This window comes from Delphinapterus leucas, chromosome 11 (assembly GCF_059928025.1).
Source record: "Delphinapterus leucas isolate spDelLeu-1000000601 "Yukka" chromosome 11, BTC_Dleu_Yukka2, whole genome shotgun sequence".
Taxonomy (NCBI): domain Eukaryota; kingdom Metazoa; phylum Chordata; class Mammalia; order Artiodactyla; family Monodontidae; genus Delphinapterus; species Delphinapterus leucas.
The window spans coordinates 8,356,478-8,382,645 of NC_143139.1; the positions used below are offsets into that span (position 1 = coordinate 8,356,478).

The 26,168-nt window shown below is 35.0% G+C and overlaps 1 protein-coding gene across 1 annotated transcript; it reads right to left on the reverse strand.

The window, feature by feature from the left end:
• Positions 1-1,190: 1,190 nt before the first annotated feature.
• Positions 1,191-9,110, reverse strand: CD69 (CD69 molecule). The gene is made up of 5 exons (XM_022577540.3): positions 8,918-9,110; positions 5,088-5,210; positions 3,795-3,994; positions 3,341-3,444; positions 1,191-2,310 (listed from the first exon to the last, which is right to left on the reverse strand). Exons 1-5 carry the CDS (start codon positions 8,979-8,981, stop codon positions 2,202-2,204), a joined length of 600 nt encoding a protein of 199 aa, XP_022433248.3. The 5' UTR covers positions 8,982-9,110; the 3' UTR covers positions 1,191-2,201.
• Between the last annotated feature and the right edge of the window lie 17,058 nt (positions 9,111-26,168).

A 26,168-nucleotide genomic window follows, 5' to 3' on the forward strand; every position in this document is an offset into this window, starting at 1 on the left:
TACGCCAATAAGGATGTTAAAAAATAAAATAACAAAGTAATTCTTTCTCAAAAAAAAAAATAAATAAAAATTTAAAAACCCTCAAAAAATGCTATGTAGAAATAGACACATCATGTAGAAATGCTGCTTTTTTCTAAACTTACTTTGAGGGCATGGTGTTCCCATTTATAATGATCACCACTAAAGTTTAATACATCTTTGGGGTTCACTGTGAGCCAGGTGTTCTTCTACGTCCATTTTCATGTATTAACTAGCTTAACTTCTAGCTAATTTTAACAAAACTTCTACCTAATTCTAACTAAAACAGCTGGTCAACTAGAGAGAGGCAGAAATGAAACTTGGACAGTATTTCTCTTTCACTCCAGCTCTCAACATCTACACTTTCCCTTACACATTTCATAGTGCGTGGATCCAAGACGTTGCTTTCTAACATGACCCAGGAGTAGATTGTTGTTATTAATGATAGGATATCAGAGTTTGGAGCCTGTAGGAACTGAAGGACACTGAGATTAAGAAACTCTATATTATTTATCGCTAAGCAGTGTCTGGAATCCAGATTTCTTTTCAATATGCCATACTAGTGACAACAGTTTAAAGATACTACATATAGCATACATTTCCAACTTTCAGAGAAGGAGAATATTGTGAAATACATTCATAAAACAATTTTGAAGGTAGTATTATTTTTCCTTATTGAAAAATCTCATGAAGATTATGTAGTGCCTTATTTCTATTGAATGAATTATTTTATGTAAATAACTACGAGTATAGCATTTCAGAAATGAATAAGATGCTTTCAGAACATCAGTTATGAGGACAAATGATCCTCTCTTTTGGAGAGAGGACGAGCTTATAAATAAATCCTTGCAAAGTGACTTTAGCCGCCTCCAAATTTCTCTGTGCCTCTTCAGGGTGATAAACAATAAAAGAAAGAGAGAAAGTGATAGAGTCAAAATTTCTTAAATGACATAAATTCCTCTAAAGTCAATTAGAATATTTGCTGAACTTTTGCTGTTTACAGAAAAGTAGATACAGCCCTTTGAAAACACACATGAAAACAACTTACAAAGTACAAACCATATTATAAATCTAAGGTTGTACAATAGAAATGTCTTTGAAAAAAAGTTATAGTATTCTGTTTCTTCCTTTCTAGCATGAGATATGTTAATATATTTTGAAGGAATGACCACTTTTTAGAAACCATTTTGTTTATTCTACTTTCATTTTAACATACATAAAAGCAGGTTATGATTGTACTGGATACAAAAGACAAACAAATAAACACACGTTATTGCACTTAGAAAATACTTCTCGTGAAGTATTGCACGTGATAGAATAGATCAGGAAAGGCACAAGGTTATAAACAGATAGGACTAGTATTATTCCAGATTTGAACAATACAGACTTTTTCCTGATAGAGATTTGCCACATCACATATTGCACATTTTCCAACACTTTTATCTGTTTTACAAATATTCCTCATATTCTTTGTTTTTGTCTTTATCTCTGTAAAACACTGTGTATAAAGCAATAAATTATGTACCATTGAAAAAGACAAGTCTACGCTGAAAAAGTGAAAAATAAAAGACTGGCGTAAATATATGATTACCCCATTCTTTGGGGGGCAAATGACAAAGTAACTTGACAAACTTCTTTAAAAAGAGAGAAACATTACAAAGCTTCATTTCATAAGCATTTGCCCATTGATAAATGTCCTCTGAGTTCAAGAAAAATGCATTTAGACTAAATACCTCTGTTGCCAGTTAAAATTTCCTCTGTTTACATTCAGCTTTTAATACTACTATTTAATTCCTTCATCCAGTGCAAATGCATGAAGGGCACACGTTGTTCACAGTCATTCAACAATAAATAATATCTCTAAACTTAGTTACCTTATTATTTCTGAATTTAAAAAATATAAAGTGCATTCAAAAGCGTTGAAGTCATTTTTCTCATTCTTGGACAAAATTAGTCAACCTGTAACATTTTCAGCTCATGGCAGAAGTATTCCACAGTGCAGATATTCCTGGAATTTTTCTCCCTTTTTTCCACAGTTTTGTTTGGAAGAAAATTTCCAAAATAGTAAAAAGTTTTTTTCACAAAGTCTTTATGGGAAACTTCTGACCATAGAGCACCATTTGTCAACACACATTTCCTTGAGTTCCATGATAGAATAGTATATAAGCAAATATGATTCCTCTTTATTTGGAGGGTTTGCTACATATCCAGTGTAAATTCTTTTCACATTCTGTGCTGCTGACCTCTGTGCTGTTCAGAAATGCACAGTTCTCAGATCCTGTAAGGTTGAACCTGTCAACAATAAAGAAACCAGAATTATTTTCAGTTTATCATTTCCGTTCAGTTACATGAGAATCAACTTTGTGGTGGTGGAGGTGGTGGTTCCTGCTTTTTTTTTTCTTAGTAGGAATGCATGAAGCAAGTGCGCCAATCAAATGATCACAGAGTAATCTGCAGAGACAGTTGACAAAGACCCAAAAGAATAGTATGTGGTGAGAAGATACAAAATTAAGAGTAGACGGCTCCATTTTTTTGGTTGGTGTATCACCACAGAAGTGACTCGTTCATTTTTGAGTTCACAAACCATTCCCAGAAAGTATAAACGTTCAACAATCATGTATACTAGCGCATAGAGTTTTAGAGGGTAACAGTCCCTGGTGCCCATTTGTGGGTGTGATACATACCAAGGATTCCTTTTCTAGAGATTTAAACTAATTTTCTGTTTCTTTAATTTTCATAAAACTATTTAGGGAGCTAGAAATTCTTTCAAGTCTGAGTTTTCAGATGACAAAGATTAACACTAAACTTGTACGATGTCCTTCAAATTTTAAAATGTACAGGTAATGGCAATAAAATCAGCATCTTTAATTCTGGGGCAGGTTTTCTCTCAGATCCATAGAAGCTTCTAATTAGGTATTGAAAATACTGTTCTTTATCTCTGTGGAGATGAGAACTGGGAAAGCAAAAAGGGAATTACTAGCTTGTCAATAAAATATAAATATGAGATTGGAAATGTTGGATTTTTTTCCCATCATATTTATACCTGGAATATTTCTGAGTTTTATTCCACTCAAATTTGCTGAGATCAAGTTACTAAGAAGCATTTATCATATGAATTCCAAGCAGATAAAAAGAAAAAAATGGTAATATTAAAGCCCTTCTTTAAAGAAGTCCATAGAGTATAACATACAAAAGAGATTGTTGAAGTTCTGCTTATAAAGAGCTCAATCTTCATGTAGAACAGTACTTCTAAAGGAAAAAAGGAAAGTGGTTCCCTTGAGCTGCCATCCTGGGGAGGATAAAGAGATATCTTGAAACTCACCAGTTATTAAATTTTTTGCCATTTGACCATTTCCACATCTGGTCAGCTTCATTTTTCAGCCCAATCCAGTGTTCAGTTCTACCCACATGTTGTTTTAAAAAGATCTTGAAGAAAGCACAAAGGAACTGTATGTTAAACCACCCGTCCTAGTAAGTATGTAATAAATCTTGTTTCTTAAATCTGCAACTCGTAGGCATGATAGCTAAGCTGATTATTTACTAGTTCTACGTAGGTTCAGCTCATGTGGATTTTTGGCCTTTGAGGCTAAACAAATCACATTTAAAGACTAAATTGAACTCTCATTTTGACCTCAGACTGATCATGTGGCTTTCTGTGACTAAATTTTCCCGGGTGGGAGACAGATACAATGTCTTCCCTTAGAAGGAAACCACAGAGTAGCTATATAAAATAGAATAGCAATATCTTATGGAATTGTTTTTGAATACTATCTTACCATGTCCTCTTCAGAATCAATGACAGCAAGAGTGGCACCGTGTTTGGAGCAAAAGTTTTGGGCCAAGGTCCAGTTCCTTGTTTTCTTGGAAATAAGATAACATTTCCCCTGGTATACTATCCAATCATCTGAGCATGAAGAAACATGGGTGTTTGGTGGCACTGAGGACATATATTGGCCTGGACAGTTGTACTGGCCCACTGTGAACAGGAAAAGTGTTTGTTTTAGTAACACAAGAAACCAAATACCCACAGTGTGCAAAACTAGTTCAGGGGATGCTGTGCTGTGCTAGGTGATAAACGAACAGAGGAAAGAAGGTGAATCCTTTTTTTTTTTTTTTAATGAGTTCTTTTTTAAAAAAAATTTTGAAGTATAGTTGACGAGAGATGTTATATTAGTTTCGGGTGTACAACATGGTGATTCAAAATTTTTATACGTTATATATACTCCATTTAAAATTATAAAAAAGGAAGGTGAATTCTGGAAAGAGTAGGAAGAAGGCAGTTTCTCACTTTATCTGATCTCTCATTGCGCCTAATCATCGTGGTACTAGGTATGAGAAATAAGAGGGAGTCACTTTGGTCAGAAAGTGGAGAGTAAATTTTAAAATCTTGAAAATAGTCTTTGGACTAGAAAGGCTAAAATACACTAAAATTCCAAGTAAGGTTTTGTATCTGAATGCAGATGGGGAAGAATTTGAAGACGTAGTATATACAGACCTGTACTGGAAGGTAGAGGAGAGAATACTTTGCAGAGGAGCAATTCAGAATACACAAAAATTTATGGCTGGGGATGTATCATAAAACTGTAAAATTTCATGTTTGTATAAGACACAAATGTATCTTGGTATAGCTGTATGTTTCGAATACCATAACACAACTGACTCTCTGGGAGCTTCTAGATATATTCTATATCTATATTCTGTGGCTTTTGAGATAAGAGACTGACCAATTCCTGGTTAATCTATGGCTTAGGTATTATTTTTTTCATCAACAATGAATGTGCAGCCCACATTATTCCAGTTAAAAGTCTATATATTTAGACTCTAAATCGGCCCCTTTTATTCCAGATTTAAACACCTGCTCACATGTAATTTTCTCCCACAGCATTGTATAAATCATAAGCACTTGTAATATTTCTAAAGCACTAGAAAACTAAACAAAAGTACTGCATCAATTATTCAAGGAACGTGGGATCATATTTAGCATTGCCTAGGAAATTGGCCGTGTATGAAAAATGAGATTGTCCTAAATTAATCAGAACTTTTGATGCATTCATGAAGTGCAGACCCACCTGATAAAGCAACGAGAGCTATGATTAGAGTGGTGATGAAGACCACGTTCGCTACAGCACATGGGATGGGAACTTGAATGGACCCTTCATGATATGCCGCAAAATGAAGCCTGGTGGCGTTATCTGAAGAGAGAAAGTAGATGATGAATTCAAGCAGGCTATAGAAGTAAGAAAGAGACATTTGATTTTCTCTTGAGGCATTTAAAATAAAAAAATAGCTATGTGTCTCCCTATCTTCTTATAGGAAATTTAGAAGTTAATTTCCCTCAAGTGTTGAGTGAATTTGGATAGTTTATTTTTGGCTAGAAATAAAACAATCCAGTCACAATAATGGTATCATAAAATATCCCCCCCAAATATGTACTCAGTAGCTATGAAAATTCTAAATATATCATAATTGTATTGTTTTAATTACAATAAGAACATTTAGTAAATATCTGATTACCCTAGAAGGCATATAAAAAGAACATCCTATGTACAATCCCTTAAATTCTCTGTAGTTATTGTTTAAGGGAGATGGTATAAATGGGTATAAATGTGGGTGATATAATAAAAAATGTTGAATTGATATAAAAATATATACAACTGGAATGACTAAAAGTTAAAAAAAAAGATGGATGGTACTTTTTTGTGAATTTGGTAGATGTGAAGCATTGAAATTTCCCTATTTTACTGAATGGGAGAGTAGAATGGAAAAAAATACTTTGGAAAACTATTTCTTACATAATTAAATATACACTTATCCTATGATCCAGAAACTCTACTCCTATTATTTTCTCAAGAGAAATGAAAATACATCTTCAAAATGTTTTATATAAGAATGTTCAGAGCAACTTTATTCTTAACAGCCAAATCCTAGAAATAAACCGAGTATCCATCAACAGGAAAATGGATAAACAAATTATGGTATACCCATACAAGAAATTCTACTCAGAAATTTAAAAATTGGAACAACTGATGCATGCAACAAAATGGATGAATCGCAAAAAAAAATGTTGAGCAAAAAAAATCCAGCCACAATTATATACTGTATATATTCATTTGTATGACATTCAGGAATAGCTGAACTAAACTTGATGATAGAAATGAGAAAAGTGATTGCTTTTATGTGTAGGAAAATTAATTTGACTGGAAAGGAACACAGGGAAACTTTCTGGGGTGATGGAAAATGCCAAATGTTGATGGGAGTTGTAGTTATAACTCATTAAACTGTATATGTATGATCTGTGCCTACATTGTATGTCAATTTTACCTCATTTAAAAATAACAGGTGAGTGAAAAATAAGATGTTTGAATTTTCCAAGAGAAGTTAAAATAATAGAGGAAATTTAACAGTACTATAGACTAAATATTAGGTGGAAATAGGTTTTTTCATTTATCCTTTGTATAATGCTAAAACCAAGTAAAAGTTTTATTTCATCAATGAGAAATATTTTTGTGGAAGGATTTAGAATATGAATATGATGTGAATGATGATTCTTAGTTACCAAAACAAACCCACCACCACTACCAACAAAGCTAGAAAGATATCTGTTCTAGATTAGAAATAAATAATTGAGAAAGGAGAGAGGGGAATTTTGTGACTCAGAGTTTGAATTTGAGTTTTGCTAGGATGAGCTATCAGGATATTTAAAATTTGGCCTCACAGGAAATATATAGATCCCTATTATGCTCTCAAAAACTGAAATGTAAAATAACTACTTGAATGATATTAACTACTTGAAAGATAGTCTCAATATGCAAAAATATCCTATTTTTCAGTATGGGTGGCTTTCATAATTAAAAGGATGTCTATACAGACACAACTTGAAATTCGTGTATTTTTTTCCCTTAAAGCCTTTCTTTAAGGTTAAACTAGGCAAAGAGATGCTGCTTTCTTTCACAGTAATTTTGCTATGGAATGGATGTCAGCATCAACTGTTGCTTCTTCTAGGATTGTTTTTCCCAGTATAGATCTACGTTCAGGTTTTGCAAGAGAAGGCTTTACTTCACTCCTATCTGGTTCTATTTCTCTCAGCTTCTTAAAGCAAACCTTCCTTTTTTCACCAGCATACAACTGTCACCGGAAGCAGCCTTTCGTAGCTAGGGTAGCAAGTTCAGAGCTCTCTGTCTAGTTTCACTTCTTACCATGTGAGACTCGATCATGGGGTTCAAACTCAATGCAGGGACAGCTTTGGCTCTTCAGCAAGTGCTAACACATCCAAGTAACTCATGGACGCCAGAGCCCATTGGCTTATCCAGTGGGTAAGCTATGGAGATGATTCTCAGACTGTACTTTATATCCATTAGTGAGGGCTATTGTTACTCACAGTTTGACTTATCACCTAGGTAACAAAACACTCCCCTAAGAGCATACTTCTGCTCGGATTACAAGCCCTGTCCATTAATGGAGAAATTGAAAACAAATCCACTAGTACATATTGAATCACCAAGGGTGGTGATCAATAATTGTTTATACTAATGAAGCAAGTACAAATAGCAGCGTAGACTAAACATTCATAAATTTAATATTCAACAGAAAATTGGAATGATCTCAGGAAAAGTTAAGAATTACTACAATAGCTCCTTCTTCTTTCAACTATGCTGTTTATTGAGTGGTTTTATTCTTAAATATATTTTTTCTTTTGGGCAGCTCAGCTGAGCCATCAAGTTATGGCTATCTGGTTACCAAAAAATTTTTGTGGCTTGTACTTGTTATCCACACTTGATTTTGTGTTCTTAAGTGAAAGATGGGTTTATCAGAGGTAATGAATGCTTTTCTAAAGCAAACCACTCTAGTAGACCCATACTCAGAAAACAATCCCTTCCTCTAGATTTTTTTTAGCTCTGCTGTTCATAACACATTCTTTGTTACTGGTTAGGTTTGCATACAAGTAAACTCTAGTTCCTACATGCTAGTGCTTGGGGCACCTCATTAATTATAGAGGAAGAGAGAGAGAAATGAAACCAATCAAGAAAGCCTCACCAAAACAAATTATTGTAAAACAATGGGAAAATCCTGGTAATCGAAAATAGAAAGGTCTGAGGAGAGAATAGACAAATAGAAAAGAAGAAAAAGTATATAGCAAAGATGATCATGTTTTGATGAAAAATAAAAGAAAGGAAGAAAAACATCTGATTCATGTAGAATTTGAAGCCCACGATTAGAAGGGGGAAATAGAAGAGCGAAATGGAGGAAAAGAGTCCCATAAAGAATATAGAAGATTTCATTTTCAAGAATTCTTTCATGACTTTCTCCTAATAAGTTACCACTGGACACTGTAAATGTTCAGATGTTTATATGGATATTCTCTCAAAAATTAGAAACCTTTGTTCCCAGCAACTGGAGGATGCTGGCTTGAGAACACCAGATAAGGCACACACAGAAAGCACAAAATGGTACAAGGTAAAGGCAATCAAGAATGTAATTGTTTATGTGGAAAACAGAGTTTTCCATAAAGAGAGTCAGTGCTTCCTGTAGGATGGATATGGGAAAATGATGGACAGTTCACTGGGCTAGGGCAGTGAGGTTTCTAATTAAATATGAAAAATTGAGATGATATAAACTAAAACAAAGAAACAAACCTTTAGAGAGCTTCTGAAATTCACCCTTGTGATTTCCTCTCAAGTTTCTATTTGTCTTCTCATAGAAAAAGAAATATTTACTTCTTCCCCATTTTCTCCTTTATCCCAACTGAAATAGAATGCAACCAAGTTCTTCAAAAGACAAGCTGCATTTCCCCCCTAACTACCGTTATATATCATAGATAGATAGATAGGTAGGTAGATAGATATAAATATAGATATATTGATAGATGCTGCCAGGATATGAGGAGTAAGACCTGACTTACTTTGTTGCCCTCTTTTCAGATGCAAGGAGCTTGTCTCTGTTGCAGAACAATCTTCAGAATTCATCTTTATCCTCGTCACGATCCCTTGGTTAATCGCAGGTCAAGCCAGTCTGCAGTGAGTCTTTGCTGGAGCTCTTGTTCAGTCTCTGAGTCTCTGAGATCTTAGCATTTATATTCAGTTACATTGTCTCCACCCACTTCCTCTCACCTCCGGATCGTTCAGCTACTCCTGTCCTCTTTAATTCATGCTCTAGTGGCCCAAACAGTTTACAATGCGGTGTTGTGGTGAGCTACGGGTTTTCCCTGCTGTCTGAAATGTGCTTTCTCACAATTGTAGGTGCAGCGTGAAGAGACAAGCGCGATTTTCCCAGAATCCGAGATATCCTTTCTTAAATTTGTAGAAAACAAATAATTTAGGAAACAGAATATCTAAGCAAAGAATTAAAAGTTAGGGATTCCTATCTTTGAGATGGAAATAATGTGGGGAGTAATATATCCCTGGAATCCCATTCATTCATATAATCATATACTTAACAACTATTATTTTATTGAACATCTACTATGAACCTGACACTGTTTGGGGTTAGAGGATTTATTGTTGAATAAGAAAGTTACCACCTCTATTCTCATGCATCTTTCTCCAGTCTGGAAGAGTTTAACTTAGCAAGCTATAAACTGGCTTTCAGAAATGTGTCATTCGATTCTTCCCTGGGGACTGGTTTTTCAAGGTATCATTTAGTAAGTAGCTGGTTTAATGGAGGAAATAGACCTTGTGGCTGGTACTTCCTTTCTATGCTCTAAAATTGTTTATCTTAAATGATCTGTTTCATTTATCTCCTGTTAATTTTCATGTCATATTTTACTGTCATTTAGACTGCCCTATTTCCCCTCAGTAATATCTTATTCTATTTTTCTCCAATCTTCTAGATTATTATTTTCATATATCTCTGACACTTTGGACATCTGAGAATGATTATTATAAAAATATATTGCCATAGTATTAATATCATCCAGATAAGTTATTAAGGTCAATACAAAATGAATGTAGAATATCTGTGTCTAGTGATTTAAGGAGGGGATAAAAATATCACTCTGGTTAATAATCTTAGTGCCCTCAAATTTTATCATTAATATGACTAGAGTACAGATATTCTGTTTTCAGAATAAAGCGTTTGTGAAAATGTTATGGTTAAGTGGGTAGAAAATTACCATCTATTGTAGGCTAGTTAGACCATCATATTTATTTGTTTACCTAAGACATGAAGAGGTACACGTTGGTCCTAAAACTCTCGTTGTTCTTCTTTATTTTTCACTCAGTTCCTAGTATGTTTTCCACATAGCAGCTAGAGGGGTTGTTTTATAATTAAGTAGTATCATTTTAGTGAGAAGTTCACTTCTTCACTTCTCCCACTAGACACGGCTTCTTATCAAAATTACCATACAATGCAAAGACCTTCTTGTATATTTGAGAAGACTTTGCCTTATCCATGATCTGGCCCCTGGCTACCTCTCCTACCATAGCCACTGCCCTCTCCAATAGTCACGGCTTTGCTGTTCCACAAAAATGTCAAGCATCCTCCCACTACAGGGTCATGCATTTTCTCTAAAAGGTTCTTCCTCCATCTAGTTGCATGTTTTGCCCTCCCTTTACTTCAGTTCACTCACTGTTCAACTATCATTTACCCAGAGAGGTCTTCACTTGCCTTCTTTATGTAAAATAGAACCTCCTACTCTATGACTCCACATGACTTTATCTCTCTCTCTGTCACTTGTCAAGATCTGACATTACATTATTGTTTATCACCTACTTTCTTTACCAGACTGTAAGCTGCTTGGGGGTAAAGACTTTTTCTGACTTGTCCCTTCTGTGACTCTAACATGTGATGTAGTAACAGGAACCTAGTATGTACTCAGTACATATTGTTGAATGAGTGAATTAATAAATATGAGTTAATGAAAGAGTATGTATAAAAAACATAAAAGTTCCAAAATATAAAGTGCTGCTCAGGGAGGTTAGTGGGATCGTAGGGTTGAGAAATGAATGCCTTTACACTGCCAGTGGGCAGCAAGGGCATACTTGAGTCCTGCTGATGAATGACAAAGGGGAAGTGAAGTTTGGTACTTAAGGGAATAGCTGATGTTTTTACTGATTTCTTTGGGTTAAAGAAACTTCAGTCTTTTAAATGTTTATTTCATCTCCTGGAGTTGGGAATCTGGGTTAATGTCCGCACTTTGACACTAATTACACACAGCACGTTGTGAAGAATGCATGAGAATATATATATATATATATATATTTATATATCTCTGCAATCTTCCAAGTCCATGGGATATAAAGAGAAGGAAAGAATACATACTTACACACACTGATAACCTTTGCTGTGTCTCTTCCAGTGCAAAGCAGGTTGTTTCAACAGCTTATTGGACTGACACAAAAGCCACGGTCCAGTTATACCATTTTCCAATGTACGTTTTCCCCTCTGATGATTCCCATGTAAGTGTGAAACTCTAATTTTCTTAGCTGGACACAGACTACCTGCGAAGTTTGAATGTTTCAGAACAATTAGCAGGCTAACAGGCACGCAAAATAGAGTAGTGTTTACAGATAGTTGACTCCCACAATGTTGCCTCTTACTCCTTATAGCCCAGCTGTGTTGACTTTCACTCCGTTCCTCGAAAAAGCTGAACTTATTTTCATTTTATAGGCTGTGCTCTTGCCCTTATTCCCTCTGATCTCAGATTTTTCATGGCTAAGTCTTTCTTCTCATCTATATTTACCTTACATGTTACCTACTCAATAAGACCTTCCATGACCACCCGCACAAATTACCTCCCATTGGTCATGACTTATTACCTCACTCTTTTATTTTATAGAACATAATATCATCTGAGACTTTGTAGTTCAGTTGTATATAAATATATATATAGTTTTTAAGATAATAATTATTAATATTTACTTCCCTTACTGGAAAGTAAGATCTTTAAGAGCAGGGACATGGCTGTCTTATACAACAATGAATAACTTGTACCTATAATAAGGCTTAGAACATAGGATGAGTTCAACGAATATTTGTTGGATATATACATGAAATAATGTATGTGAATATCAACTCAAGCATTTGTTAGCTATGCAGATTTGGGAAAGTTATACAACTCCACTAGATTTTGGCTTTGTTATGTGTGCAATGAAGGTATCAGCATCCAACTTATAAAGTTTTGGGGAAGAAAACATCATAAATGAGAAAATTAATTTTCTACCACAGTGTTTGTGTAGATTAGGTATTTAGCGATAAGTAAAGGAATAACAGTTTGATTCAGGTCATGAGAAAGAAAAGTTCCTCATTTCATGTAAGATGTTAACAGATAATAACTGAGCAGTCTCAGCCTAATTGCTGATATGATGTAATGTGACGCTTGTCTGTCTAGGGTACAGACAGACAGAGGAAGCTGCAGTCTCCTACAACCAACTGTAACAGCTTTTGTGACACTAAAACACTTTTTTATGTGTTCAAGCTTTCTTGCTTCCACAGCCATAATCAGGTGAATGGATATTATATATATATATATTTACATATGTCTATATATACAAACACATGCATATATATTTATATATTAATGTATAATATATGTAACAATAAATGTATAATATATGCAATATATGTTATATATGCCATTGTGTAATATATGTAATTGATGTTATATATAACATATATATGTATAATATATGTAATATTTGTTTTATATGCCCTTGGACACAGGAAAGTGATGTCTAGAGATCTTACTTTATGAAAATAAATATTTTAAAACATTATAACATTGATCGAAATCTATTATTTTTGTTCTGAAATCATTTTTCTCTACTTGTTTTTAGGAGAGCAGCCAAAGTATTTTGTTGAAATCAGCACTCATACAGGTGGCAGTAAGCAGACATTGAAAACATAAAAACCAGCCAAATTACCAAGAACATATGCTATCAGCGGGTTTCTAGGCATCCACTGGCCCTCATGCTATTCAAGTCCTCCACAATAACTTGAATTTTATTGCAAAATTAATTATTTTCTTATTACTCCTCCATCCCCTTTCACAATCAATTTTTTAAGTGTAAGAAATCTGCCTGAGAAAGCAGCCAACTTAAATCCATACAGAGGCATGAACAATGAATCGGGGTTGCCCAGCACAGTCCTGGTTGATACCTGTTGTCCTGATTATTAAAAGCATGTTATTTCACTTGCAAGAGTGTCTTCCTATGTATATATAATGAATTACAAGTTTACATTACTAATCAATATTTGTTAAATCAAAGGAAGGTATCTCACCTCTGAAATTACACTAAATAGGACAAAGCAAAGTGTAGAGGGTCAGGACACAGTGTGGTAGAGATTTTGGGGTCAGAAGGTTTTTCGGTTGCCTCCTTATTTATCTAAATGTGAAAGCCAACTTCCTGTGTGGCCAGCCCTGATGGCTTCAATTCTCTAAAGCAAAGAAACACATCAAGAAACCTAAAGAAAGAAAACTTGTTCAAATAAACTCTTTAAAATCTCCTTACAAAACACACGTGGTCATAATACATAACTTTCAAATTTTTCAGAGGTATTTTCTATGTTTTATTTCATAAAGAATACATCAAAACATTAAGGGATATCCACAGGGCAAAGATGATCATTAAGATCTCATAGTTCAGTTGAGAAAGCCGAGTTTTAGAGAGAAATTAGTGCCTGGACAAATTTGGAAGAAGCCACTCAGGACACCAGAACTCAACGCACGTCTCTTTCATGTTTGACCTTATATGAAGAATCCGGGGAAAGGTTCCAGAAAGGAAATGAAGTAATGTGAGCTGCATGCAAAGTGATACAAAGAAGACAGGATATACAGTCCTTATCAGGCAGCAGCTCGGCAGGATGCTCTGGTGGCCCACGTTCACAGAGACCGCAAACTTCAGACCTGATAGAATTTCCAGAGGCAACCTCTTCATCTTTTTTTTAATTTCTTTTTTTCTTTCAATGGGTGAATTGGGTTTCTGAATGGCTTTTAATCTCCTTGGGAATCAAAGCTGCCATTTCTAATGTCTTATCTACTGAATCATACAAATTATGTAAATTGGTAAAATTTATTTTTAAATCACAGATGTGTGTGTGCTCTCCCACTGGTTATCGTAAAGGGTCAGAAGAGGGAACCATGAGTAAGTAAGTGGGGAATTTCCACTTCTAACCACTTTCCAACCTTCTCTCCTCTCTGAATTCACCCTTTGAACTTTCTAATTTTCCTCTTTGGTAAAACATCTAAAACATAGAAATGAGTTCGTTTGGAAAGTATGAGCTGGTATGTTTCTTCTTCCTAACTTGAAATAGTGAAGGTTAAATACAATGTTCATGAATACATAAACTTGGACTCTGAAAAATCCGACTATTTTTCAAAGTAAAAGGCATACAAGAACTATACCAAAGATGAGATATATCTTTATGTCACTTAATTCCAGGCTTCTTACGTGTAGGAAATATTTTGGGGGAATATTCTCAAAGACAATAGCGTTGAAATGGCAAATATAACACGTAGAAATTTTAGGTAGGTAAGGGCCTGTGTCACTAGGTGATGAAAAATATATATCCATTTGTATCTGAATCTTGACAGATACACAATGAATTTGAACAGAGCTGCTTCTCCCACCTCCTGTGGATATGTTTGTACCTACTTACATAGAGAAAAATCTCCAGGTAGAAGACATTCAGGGATTATTACCACACTTTTGCCCAATAAATTTAAAGTTTGAATGTATGTATTAAAATATTTCTTGATGGGTTGAATTAGCCTTTACTGAGGCAAGATGTTAGGAAAGGAAAATGAAACCCATGGAAGGGAATTTGCCAGAAAGTGGGAGAAGTCGAGGCAGACATGGAAAGTCATAATAGAATATCATGTATAATTTTAAGCTAACATACTCGACAATTTAAGTAAAATGGACACATCCTAGATAAACACCTCTTACAAAACTGAAACAAGAAGAATTTTTAAAAATCTTAATCGTTTTATAAATTTTAAAGTAAATTGAACCCATAATTAAATACATCCTCCTTGGGAAATAAATAAAACATGAAAACATAAGTAAAAAACACCATGCCCGGATAGTTTTACGTTCCCACCTACCAAACATTTAAGGAAGAAATAAGAAATTTCAGATTCTTCTAGAGAATAGAAAAAGATCAAGTCAGAAAAACACTGCATTCAGTTCAATGTCCTTTTAACTTTTCTTCAGATTTCCCATTTGATCCACGAATGATTTAGAAATGTGTTGTTTCATTTGCAAATATTTGTACAACCTAACACCACTGGGCATCGGTAAAAGTCCTCCTCTGACACCAGCTGCTGGGTAGGGGAAGAAGTCTAGTTTTTGCACAGAGTTGCCAGTGACTCCCTGGGGAAGGAGGGCATTCATTACTGCCCAGTGAGAATGAATGTCTTGGGTCCTTAGGTGGCTATCTCTAACACCATCCCGTTAGGAGTGGGGGCAGTTGGAGTGTCTTGTTACAGATAGGCAAGTATGGAAATTCAGGTTTGCACCTTGGAGTTTGCTGCTGTGCATGACAGTGGGACCATGTTTTTTCTTCTGTGGTGCTTGGCTGGAGTAGACTAGTTGTTAGCTACAAGGTTTCTGTTTTGCTAGGCTGCCCTTTTCCTGGATTTTTGGTGGAGAGCAGGGTTTTGTGGATGTTTTGATGTTTTCACTGGTTGGCATTTCTGGGTTGCTGGCTTCTTCAGCTCCGTGTCGGGGATAAATGAGACAAAAAGAAAACCCATGGCACTCACCACCGCACCATTTTTCTAGTCCTGAATTCTCCCGTCAGCCTTATCCTCACCATCTTTCACTCTTCTTATGGTTATTTCATATGTAATATCCAGGGATTTTGTTGTACTTAGTGGGGAGAATGGGGAAAATACTTCATATCTTCTCAGAAGTAGATTCATAAATTTTAGTTTTCACAGTTGATATTATTGAGTACATAAGAAACCCCAATGAATCTATAAACTGTTAAATAAACTATTAGAATATTTAAGACAGTTTACCTAATTTTCTTGATAGTAGAGGAATAAATGTATATATAATTGAATTTATATAAATGAATAAGAAATATAAGATAAATTTTTTAAAAGAGACATTCTCAACTGTATCAAAAAATCAAATATTAAAGAATAAGTCTAGCAAAAGACATTTAACAAAACTATGAAATATTGACACAAATAATAAACATATCCTGTTTAAGGATTAGAGAACTTAATATTGTAAGCTTGACCATTCTTCTCAAATTGATTTTTAAATTCATTGTAATCCCACTCAAACATCCTAACAAATTTTAAAATGAAAGGTGACAAACTGGTACTAAGTTTAGTTAACTTTTCAGAAGTCTGTAAGTGGTCCAGGAACTCCTAACAAAGAACAAGATTGCAAGACCTGCTTTACCAGCCATCAATAGTTATAAACCTACAGTAGTTTAGAGAGTGTGCGTCATGGTACAGATAGAGAAGTTGATATACAGAGCAGAGTAGAGATACCCATTCGTACACAAAGACTATTTTATGATACAAGTGATATGGCAAGGCATTGACTAGGTGATGCCCTTTCCAATAAATGTGCTGGGACATTGGATGTCCATGTGAGAAAAAACTAACTTGATCCCTATGACACACACACAAATTAATTCCTCATGGATTGTAGACCTAAATATGAAAAGCAAACTGACAAAGATTTAGTATTATTGTGATATTTATCCAGCCTAACTTTGTGTTTATGATAAAAGAAGGATGTTATAGTTCAATATGATATATTTATAGAAGCATAAGCTAGAAGTCCCTGCTGTGAGAATAATCAACCTCTCCCGTTTCTCCTACAATATTTTCCTATACAAAACACACAATTACACACATATAAAATCATTTTGAAAGTGAATATATCTGGCAACTATAATTCATGGATATAGCGTTTCTCACTATATTCAGTTTGAATTTTATTTGACTGCTTTCTAAAAGCCACCTCAGAACTAATTATCCTTTATTGCCAAGCCCATAATTTTTATTTCTTGTCCACTGACGCTACTGCTTAAATGCTGATTTTATTTTCTTCTTGTATCTCCTATGGTTTTTCATAACAAATCCATCTTCCCCACTCCTATGAATGGTTTAATCCTCCTAATTCTTTTGCATAATATCTTTTCTTCTAAACATCTTACAGTATCTATTGCTAGAGAAATATTTCAATTATATGACATAAATCTATATCTAAGGATAGTTTCTATAATAAAGAAGTAACTGTAAGGGAACAGAGAACAGTGAAAGGGAAAATATGAGAAATATTAAAAAAAAAACACAAGCTACTTTTAAATAACCACATTTAATTCAATATTTCAGAATTCATTCAGCCAGCTCTATTTATATTGTAAACACTGCACAGAAACAAACGCAACAGGTTTGTTTTTTTTTTTACCTCAAATAAATAGATAACTTGCTCATTAGAAGTACATTTTATTGGGCTTCCCTGGTGGCGCAGTGGTTGAGAGTCCGCCTGCCGATGCAGGAGATGCGGGTTCATGCCCCGATCCCGGAAGATCCCACATGCCCCGGAGCGGCTGGGCTCGTGAGCCATGGCCACTGAGCCTGCGCGTCCGGAGCCTGTGCTCCGCAACGGGAGAGGCCACAGCAGTGAGAGGCCCGCGTACCGCAAAAAAAAAAAAAAAAAGTACATTTTACTAAACAACCTGACTTTTGAACCCATGTTTTCAACTGTTGTTTCACATACTGCTTGTGGCTGTCATTGTTGCTGCATTTCCATACTGCAAGATTATTGCCCTCAAGTTAGGCAACTAGAAATTTATTATGTAATCAAATTATTTAAGGACTGGTACTCCAACATTAACAAACTGTAAGGTAAAAATCATATCGTTTCAATAGATGCAGAGAAAGCATTTGATGGAGTTCAACATCCATTTATGACAAAAACTCTCAACAAAGTGGGCATGGAAATACGTACCTTAACATGATAAAGGCCATATATGACAAACCCACAGCTAACATCGTACTCAGTGGTGAGTGCTGAAAGCTTTTCCTCTAAGGTCAGGAACAAGAAACCCTAACAACTCCACCCCAAAAAACTTGCTAGAAGTAGTAAATGAATTCGGCAAAGTCACAGGATTCAAAATCAATATACAGAAATCTGTGGCATTTCTACACACTAATAACAAACTATCAGAGAATATAAGTCCCATTTTCAATGGCCCAGAAAGAATAAAATACCTAGGAATAAATTGAACAAAGTAGGTAAAAGATCTGCACTCTGAAAACTATAAGATACTGATGAAAGGAATTGAAGAAGACACAAGTAAATGGAGAGATATCCTGTGCTCATGTATTAGGAACTAATATTGTTAAAATGTCTGTACTACTCCAAACAGTCTACAGATTCAATGCAATGCCTATCAAAATACCCATGACATTTTTCACAGAACTAGAACAAATAATCCTAAAGTCTGTATGGAACTACAAGAGACCACAAATAGACAAAGCAACCTTGAGAAAGAAAAACAGTGCTGGGAGTATTAGTCTCCCTGATGTTGAACCATACTACAAAGCTATAGGAAACAAATATATATACTATGGTACTAACACAAAAACAGACACAGAGGTCAGTGGAATAGAATTAAGATCCCAGAAATAAACCTGCATTATTATGGACAATAGATTTATGACAAAGGAACCAAGAACATACAATGGAGAAAAGATAGACTCTTTAGTAAAATGATACTGTGAAAACTGGACAGCTATATGCAAAGGAATGAAACTAGACTACTATCTTATATCATACACACGAAAAAACTCAAAGTGGATTAAAGACTTAAATGTAAGACATGAAGCCACAAAATTCCCAGAAGATAACATAGGCAGTACACCCCTTGACATAAGTCTTCATGGTGTTTTTGTGGATCTGACTCTAAAAGCAAGGGAAACAAAAGCAAAAATAAACAAATGGGAGTATATTAAGCTAAAAAGCTTGTGCAAAGCAAAGGAAACCATTGTCAAAACAAAAAAAGGTAACCTATTGAATAGTAGAAGATATTTGCAAATCACATATCCAACAATGTATCCATCTAAAATATATTACCAACTCATACAACTCAAAAAAACCCAAAAAACCCAAACAGCTCAACTTAAAAATGAGCAGAAGATCTGAATAGACATTTTTTCAAGGAAGACATATAGATGGCCACAGGAACATGAAAAGATGTTCAGCATCACTAATTATTCATGATGCAAATCAAATGAAAATCACCATGGGATATCACCTCACACCCGTTAGAGTAGGCTATCATCAAAAAGACAAAAAATAACAAATGTTAGAGAGGATGTGGAGAAAAGGGAACCTTTGTACACTGTTGGTGGAACTGTAAATTGGTGCAGCTACTATGGAAAACAGTATGGAGAGTCCTCAAAAAATTATGAATACAACTACCGTATGAGCCAGCTATTCCACTTCTGGGTATTTATTGGAAGACTAATTTGAAAAGATATATGCATCCCTATGTTCATTGTATCATTATTTACAATAGCAAAGATATGGAAACAACACAGTGTGCCTCAGTGAATGAAAGGGTAAGGAAGCTGTGATATATACACACAATGGAATATTATTCAGCCATAAAAAATAATGAAATCCTGCCATTTGCAACAATATGGATGGAACCTGAAGGTATTATGCTAAGGGAAATAAATCAGAGGAAGAAAGACAAACACCATATGATTTCACTTATATGCGGAATCAAAAAAACAAAACAAAACGAACAAAAAAAATAAACAAAAACAAACTCATAGGTAAAGAGTCAGATTATTGGTTACCAGAGGGGAAGGGGGTTGGTGGGCTGGGTGAAACGGTTGAAGAAGTTCAACTGTAAAATGATGGTTGGTATTTAGCGATCACTTTGTAGTGTATACAGGCATTGAATTATAATGCTGTACACCTGAAGCTTATACACTTATAATTAAACAAATTTTCTACTCCTTTCCACCCCTCCTCTCCTCTGGGGCTCCTATATACCTAGATTGATATGCTTGTTAGTGTTCCACAGCTCTCTGAGGCTCAGTTCATTTCTCTTCATTCTTTTTTTTTTCTTCTGTTTCTCAGACTTGATAATCTCAGTCAATTCAAGTTTACTGATTCTTTCTTTAGCCAAAACTGCTGTTGAGCCCTTCTAGTCAACTTTTAATTTCACTTCTTGTAATTTTCAACTCCGGAAATTCTATTTGTTTCTTTTTTGTGATTTCTATATCTTTATTGAGATTTTCTACTTGCTGAGACATTATTCTCATACATGGTTGAGAACATGGTTGCTTTAGTCCTTTGAAAATATTTAAAATAGCTGATTGAAAAGTTCTGTCTTAACCTTTGCTTGCACAGAGCCTTAAGGTCAGTCAGAAGTGAGAATTTGGGGCCTTCTCAGGTCTTCCTTGAGCATGTTCACAGCCATACACATGCACGAAGCATTCCATATTTCTAGCAGTATGTTAAATTTTTCAAAGCCCTCTATGAGCATCTTATCCCCATGTTTCTCTCTTAAGTTTTTTTTTAATCAGCCTTTTCTTTGCCCCAACACTTATTGCTACCTCAGGAAGCTATAATGTTCAGCAATTGGTACAGATAGTTTTTGACAAATGCCCCTGGGGAAAAGGCTGTTTGCACTGAGCAAGTTATGTTTGACTCTCTCAGGTCAAGAAAAAACATGCCCTACAGATGGGAATTTCCAGGGAATGCCAGCTAGTTCAAATAATGACTACTCTGAGATTCATTTTTTGAGGACTTCCAAATTCTTTCTGTCCCCTCCAGTTCCTGTTCTGCTGCTGGTTTTCACAGCTACTGTAGTTGCAAGACTGTTGGTTTTCAAGGCTGCTATGAAGCTGAGAAGAAGGGGATGGGAACAGAGCAAGTGAAAACTCCACAACAGTCACTGTTCTTGATGAGATGCAGCTGTTTTCTTGAATAACTTATAGTATATTTTTGCAAGTCTTTGGTGAATTTCCGGCATTCTGAGAAAGTTGATTTTGACATTTTTTGTCAATGTTCTTATTGACTTTATAAAGGGATAGCTTTTCGTAGGTCATAATTCCATTTCCGCTGATGTTTGGCTAGAAAATTTTACGTGTAATTATGATGAAGTATGTTTATTATTTTGATAATAAAAATAAAGAGAGCTATAGAAACATATTGGGGAATTTCTCAAGTATGAGAATAGTTTTATGTAAAAAGTAGTATTTAATATGAGGAGTAAATTTGAACATAGATTTTCCAGGTAAATAAGAAAGAAGAAGAGCTTTTAAACAGGGACAAATAGTACAAGTCTCAAATATGGGAGGAGGAATAGCCAATCAGAGGGACTGACAGAAATCCAACAAGCTGGAATGAAGTGAGACTAGAGAGTGAAGCAGAGGACAGAGTTAAATTACAAAGAACAAAAATAAATGCTGTTAAATGGTTTAGAATTATTCTAAGTACAGTGGTAAGTGTCTAAAGTGTTCTAAATCGCATACTAACTGGGATCAGATGTTCATTTTTAGAGGGATCACTCAGGCTGAGCAACATAGGATGTACTGGAATAAACGTTACCATAAAAAGGTGATTGTATTCAAGACAAGTGTGTGGCAGTAGAGATGAAGGAAAGTTGTCGAATTAAAGACACGATTAGTAAAACAGTCTATGATTAACTGGATAAGGAAATTCAAGGAGAGGAGATGCAGAAATAGAAGGTCAGATATGGTCCTCGTGTTTTGATGCAGACAATGTGGGCAGTATTCCTGAAATAATATAGAGGATAGAGACTGGACTCAGGGGAGAATCAAAGTGATGAGGTCAGTTTCTGGACTCTGGGGGATTCACCTGGTTATTTTTAATAGACATTTAGGTATATGGTTCTAGCCCTAAGCAAAGGATTCTAATCAAGAAAATTATATATATATATATATATGTGTGTGTGTGTGTGTGTGTGTGTGTGTATACACACACATATATATATGTATATATGTTCTGACTTTTCTATCTTTTGATTTAGAAAGTAATTTTTTATCTGCAGTGGATGCAGTGTCATGGCCCCATTCTCGACTGAAGAATTTACTCCCTCAGTTGATAGGAGTTGGCATCTCACAGTCTTCAGTTGAATCTCTATGGTATGGCTTTTTGCCAAAAGATACCACCTTCTCAAAGTCACACTCCCCCCCTCAGGAACAACTGCATCAAATGACTATTTCATATGAGACTATAAACACCTAGACCTCTCGCCTTATATCAGGACAAATTAAAAGGACCACTCAGCTTCAGAGCTCCCTATAGTGGCAACTAAAGCTTTTATTGGAACTGAATCACAGTTCAAAGTTTCCCTCTACCCAAACAGAAGTTTCTCTTTCTCACACACAGGTGTTGATTTGGAGGTACCTCCCGAATTAACATCCTGTATGCAAACCTCCATCTGAGAGTCTGTTTCCTGAGGAAGCTGACCTGAAACACAGTCTGAAGAAATACTGGGGGCAAAGCTTAGCAAAAAAAGTGGAGTTTCATCCTTGGTCTATTTATTTTTTGCATGATTCATGTAATCTTTTCTTCTTGGGAGCAATACTACAAAGGAATGAGAAAATGTAGAATTTTTCTGTAGCCTGTATATTGACAACAGCTGCTTCTCCAACTCTCTTGCATCTGACATTTTGGAGGACACTTACAAGGAATGTTTTGACTCTCCAATAAACACAGGGAAATGCATATTTTTGCATGAAACACCCCACATTTGTAAAAAACATAAAAATGACTCATACAGAAGAAAAGCAAACGTGGTTCTATTTACTGAGGTCAGAATATATAGATCCATATTTTTTCTTATAAGCATCTTCATCCATCCTTTTTTGTTGAGACATAATTGACATAAAACACTGTATAAGTTTAAGGTATACAATACAATGATTTGACCTATATACATCATGAAATGATTCCAACGATGGGTTGACTGAACATTGATCATCTCATATAGATACAACATTAAAGAAATAGAAAAAGAATATTTTTTATTGCGATGAGATCTCTTAGGATTTACTTTCTTAAAATCTTTCACATGTAATGTACAGCAGTGTTAATTATCTTTATCATGTAGTACACTACATTCCTAGTACTTATTTATCTTATAACTGGAGGTTTGTAACTTTTGATCTTCTTCATACAATTTCCTTTCCCCCTGCCCCCCAACTCTGGTAGCCACTATTCTGATCTTTTTTTCTATGAGTTTGTTTGTTTTTGAAGTATGGTTGACCTACAACCCTACGGTAATTTCTGGTACACAACGTGGTGATTCAATATTCCTATACATTTCAAAATGATCCCCATGATAAATCTAGTTTTCATCTGTCACCATACAAAGATATTACATAATTATTGACTATATTCTCCACACTGTGAACTTTGTAACTGTGACTCATTTATTTTGCAACTGAAAGTTTGTGTCTTTTTTAAATTAATTTTTTTTTATTGGAGTACTGTTTATTTACAATGTTGTGTTACTTTCTGCTGTACACCACAGTGAGGAAAGTTTGTATCTTTTAATCTTCCTTACCAATTTCACTCCTCCGCCCACTCCCCTTCCCTCTGGTAACCGTTTGTTCTCTGTATCTATTACTCTGTTTCTGTTTAGTTATGTTTGTTCATTATTCTTTTAGATTCCATGTATAAGTGAAATGATACAGTATTTGTCTTTGTGTGATTTATTTCACTTAGCATAATACCCACCAGGTCCATCCATCTTGTTGCAAATGGCAAGATTTCATTCTTTTTGTGGCTAATATTCTATTCCATCTTCTTTATCCATCCATCTATCTATGGGCATTTAGGTTGCTTCCATATCTTGGCTATTGTAAATAATGCTGTTGTGAACATAGGGATGCATACATCTTTTCAGATTAAGTTTTTCATTTGCTTCAGATAAAACGGAATTGCTGGATCATATGGCTCTATTTTTAATTTTTGGAGGACTCTCCATACTGTTTTCCACCATGGCTGCACCAATTTACATTCCCACCAACAGTGCACCGGGGTTCTCTTTTCTCCATATCCTCACTACCCTTGTTATTTGTTGTCTTTTTGATAACTATTCTGACAGGTGTGAGGTGATATCTCATTGTGGTTTTGATTTACATTTCCCTGATGATTAGTGGTGTTGAGCATCTTTTCACGTACCCACTGGTCATCTGCCCTTTTTTAAGAAATCACTTTAACCAGGAGTATGGTATAGTCTGGCTGACAACCTCCCAAGGCCATATTATGTGTGCAGACGATTTTCCCAAAGAAATAGGAAGAAAAATGCTGGGAAAACAAAATTTATGTTTATAATTATCATAACTGAGGCTACATATCTATATAAATTTTTTTCATTGACCAAATGACTAATTGGTTTGAATGATAGGTGTACTGAATTGAATATGATTGAATGGTAAAGTCAATAAGAACCTAATATCCAAAAATACAACAGAACATATCCAATATTAAATTGATGAATAAAATAGGAAATATCTTTATTTATCCCGATTTTCAACTGTAAAGCACTAGTGTCCCATGCTTCTCAAAAAATATCAGAAAAATAAGAACCATGAGAAGTAGATGAATGCCGTGGTCCCTGCCCTGGACATCTATAGTCCAATTTAAGATATAAACCTTATAAATAAATCATTTTACCTGCAAAAGTATAATTCTAAAATGACATAATTACCCAAGTTGGTAAAAAGGAGAGGTTTAATAATAAGCCTTGCTAAGGGGCTGTATAATAAACCAGTTGTAGACAATATAAGTAACAATCTTGTTTTCAATGTTGGAACAACTTTTCATGTTGCCAGGTTTTAGGAAAACTCACCTTTCATTTTTCATTAAAGTCTCAGAATTTATTTGCACTCAAATAAGGATGTAACTTCTACACTTCCGTTTCCTTTACATGTTTCTCTTGATTTCACCACAAAAGCTATGTAATTTATAGGAAGTTAATTGAACTTCTTTTTTTAGAAACAGGAAGTTACACATTTACAGGGTATGTTTTTAGGGGTACTGGAAGTTTACAATTTCATTCAAATCTCAAGATAAAGAAGTAACTAAGGTCATAGTTTGTAACTCTAATTATAACTTATTATAATAAGTTACAGTTTGTAACACTATTATAATAAAACCCTAATGCAAAACATAGGTCAAAATAGCAAATAATTGAATTAATTGAAAGGATAATAAAATGAGAATGATGATAAGGAGTATAAATACAGAACCCAATGCACCTTAAAATCCAGTGAAGCAAAAACAAAAAACTTTTTTCTTAAATGTTTGTATCTGTATGAGCACAAACTGGGATTGCACATTTCTTTTAGTAACAACAGAAGCACCTTTGCATGTCTCTTGTCACAGCTAGGTGAATTAACCAATATAATTTGGTTATTCCTCTGTAATTTAATCCACTTTTGTGCCTACATTTTACCTGTGCCTGAATAGATCTATCTAGCTGGGGAATAACACAAAGCCACATTGGAATGTCTCTTTTTAGAAGTATATACAACTCTAGATTTCTTTATCTCTCTCTCCATCCCTCCTTCTCTCTCCCTTGCTCTCTCTCACTCCCTCTCTCTATTTGACTTGCATGAAACTCTCTCTGCTTCTAAGTTACTGGGTACTTCTTCTGTCTGCAGAATCCTTTCTTTCCCCTTTTGTTTTCTCTTAATACTCATCAGCTTCTTAGATGAGCCCATTCAGCCTAAACGCTGCCTACATTCTCATTCCATACCTCTCCATCAACCGCTCCCCCAACCTCTCTACTTCAAAGTCAGATAGGCATCTTGTACTTAAAATGTTCAAAACTAATCTTCACATTTTTTTTGCCTTTCATACAGGGTCATTTTCCAGTTATTGACGTCTCAATTAATGGTATTTTCATCCCAGTAACTCAGGCCAAAAAATCCTGAAGCATCGATGTCTCCTCTCTTTGTCTTCAATACTACATCTAACCCATCTGTGAGTTCTTCCTTTATACACACAGTCTCCAGCTCCAGTGCTACCACTGTATTTCAACCAACTCTTGCCTGTCATTGTAACAGGTTTTTAATTGTGACCTTTCAACTTCTGCTCTTGCAGAAATTGCAAACCCACTGCCCATTTTTATGCTGGGACCTTGCTTTATTTTCCTTCAAGGCATTTCCTCATCAATTATATAGTTTT

Coding starts and splice junctions, on each gene's coding strand:
- CD69 (XM_022577540.3), bottom strand. CDS start 8,981: ATGAATTCTGAAGATTGTTCTGCAACAGAGACAAGCTCCTTGCATCTG. Junction 3,995..5,087: donor AGCTCTCGTTGCTTTATCAG/GTGGGTCTGCAC, acceptor TCCTGTTCACAG/TGGGCCAGTACAACTGTCCA. Junction 3,445..3,794: donor TTGATTCTGAAGAGGACATG/GTAAGATAGTAT, acceptor GCTTTCTTCAAG/ATCTTTTTAAAACAACATGT.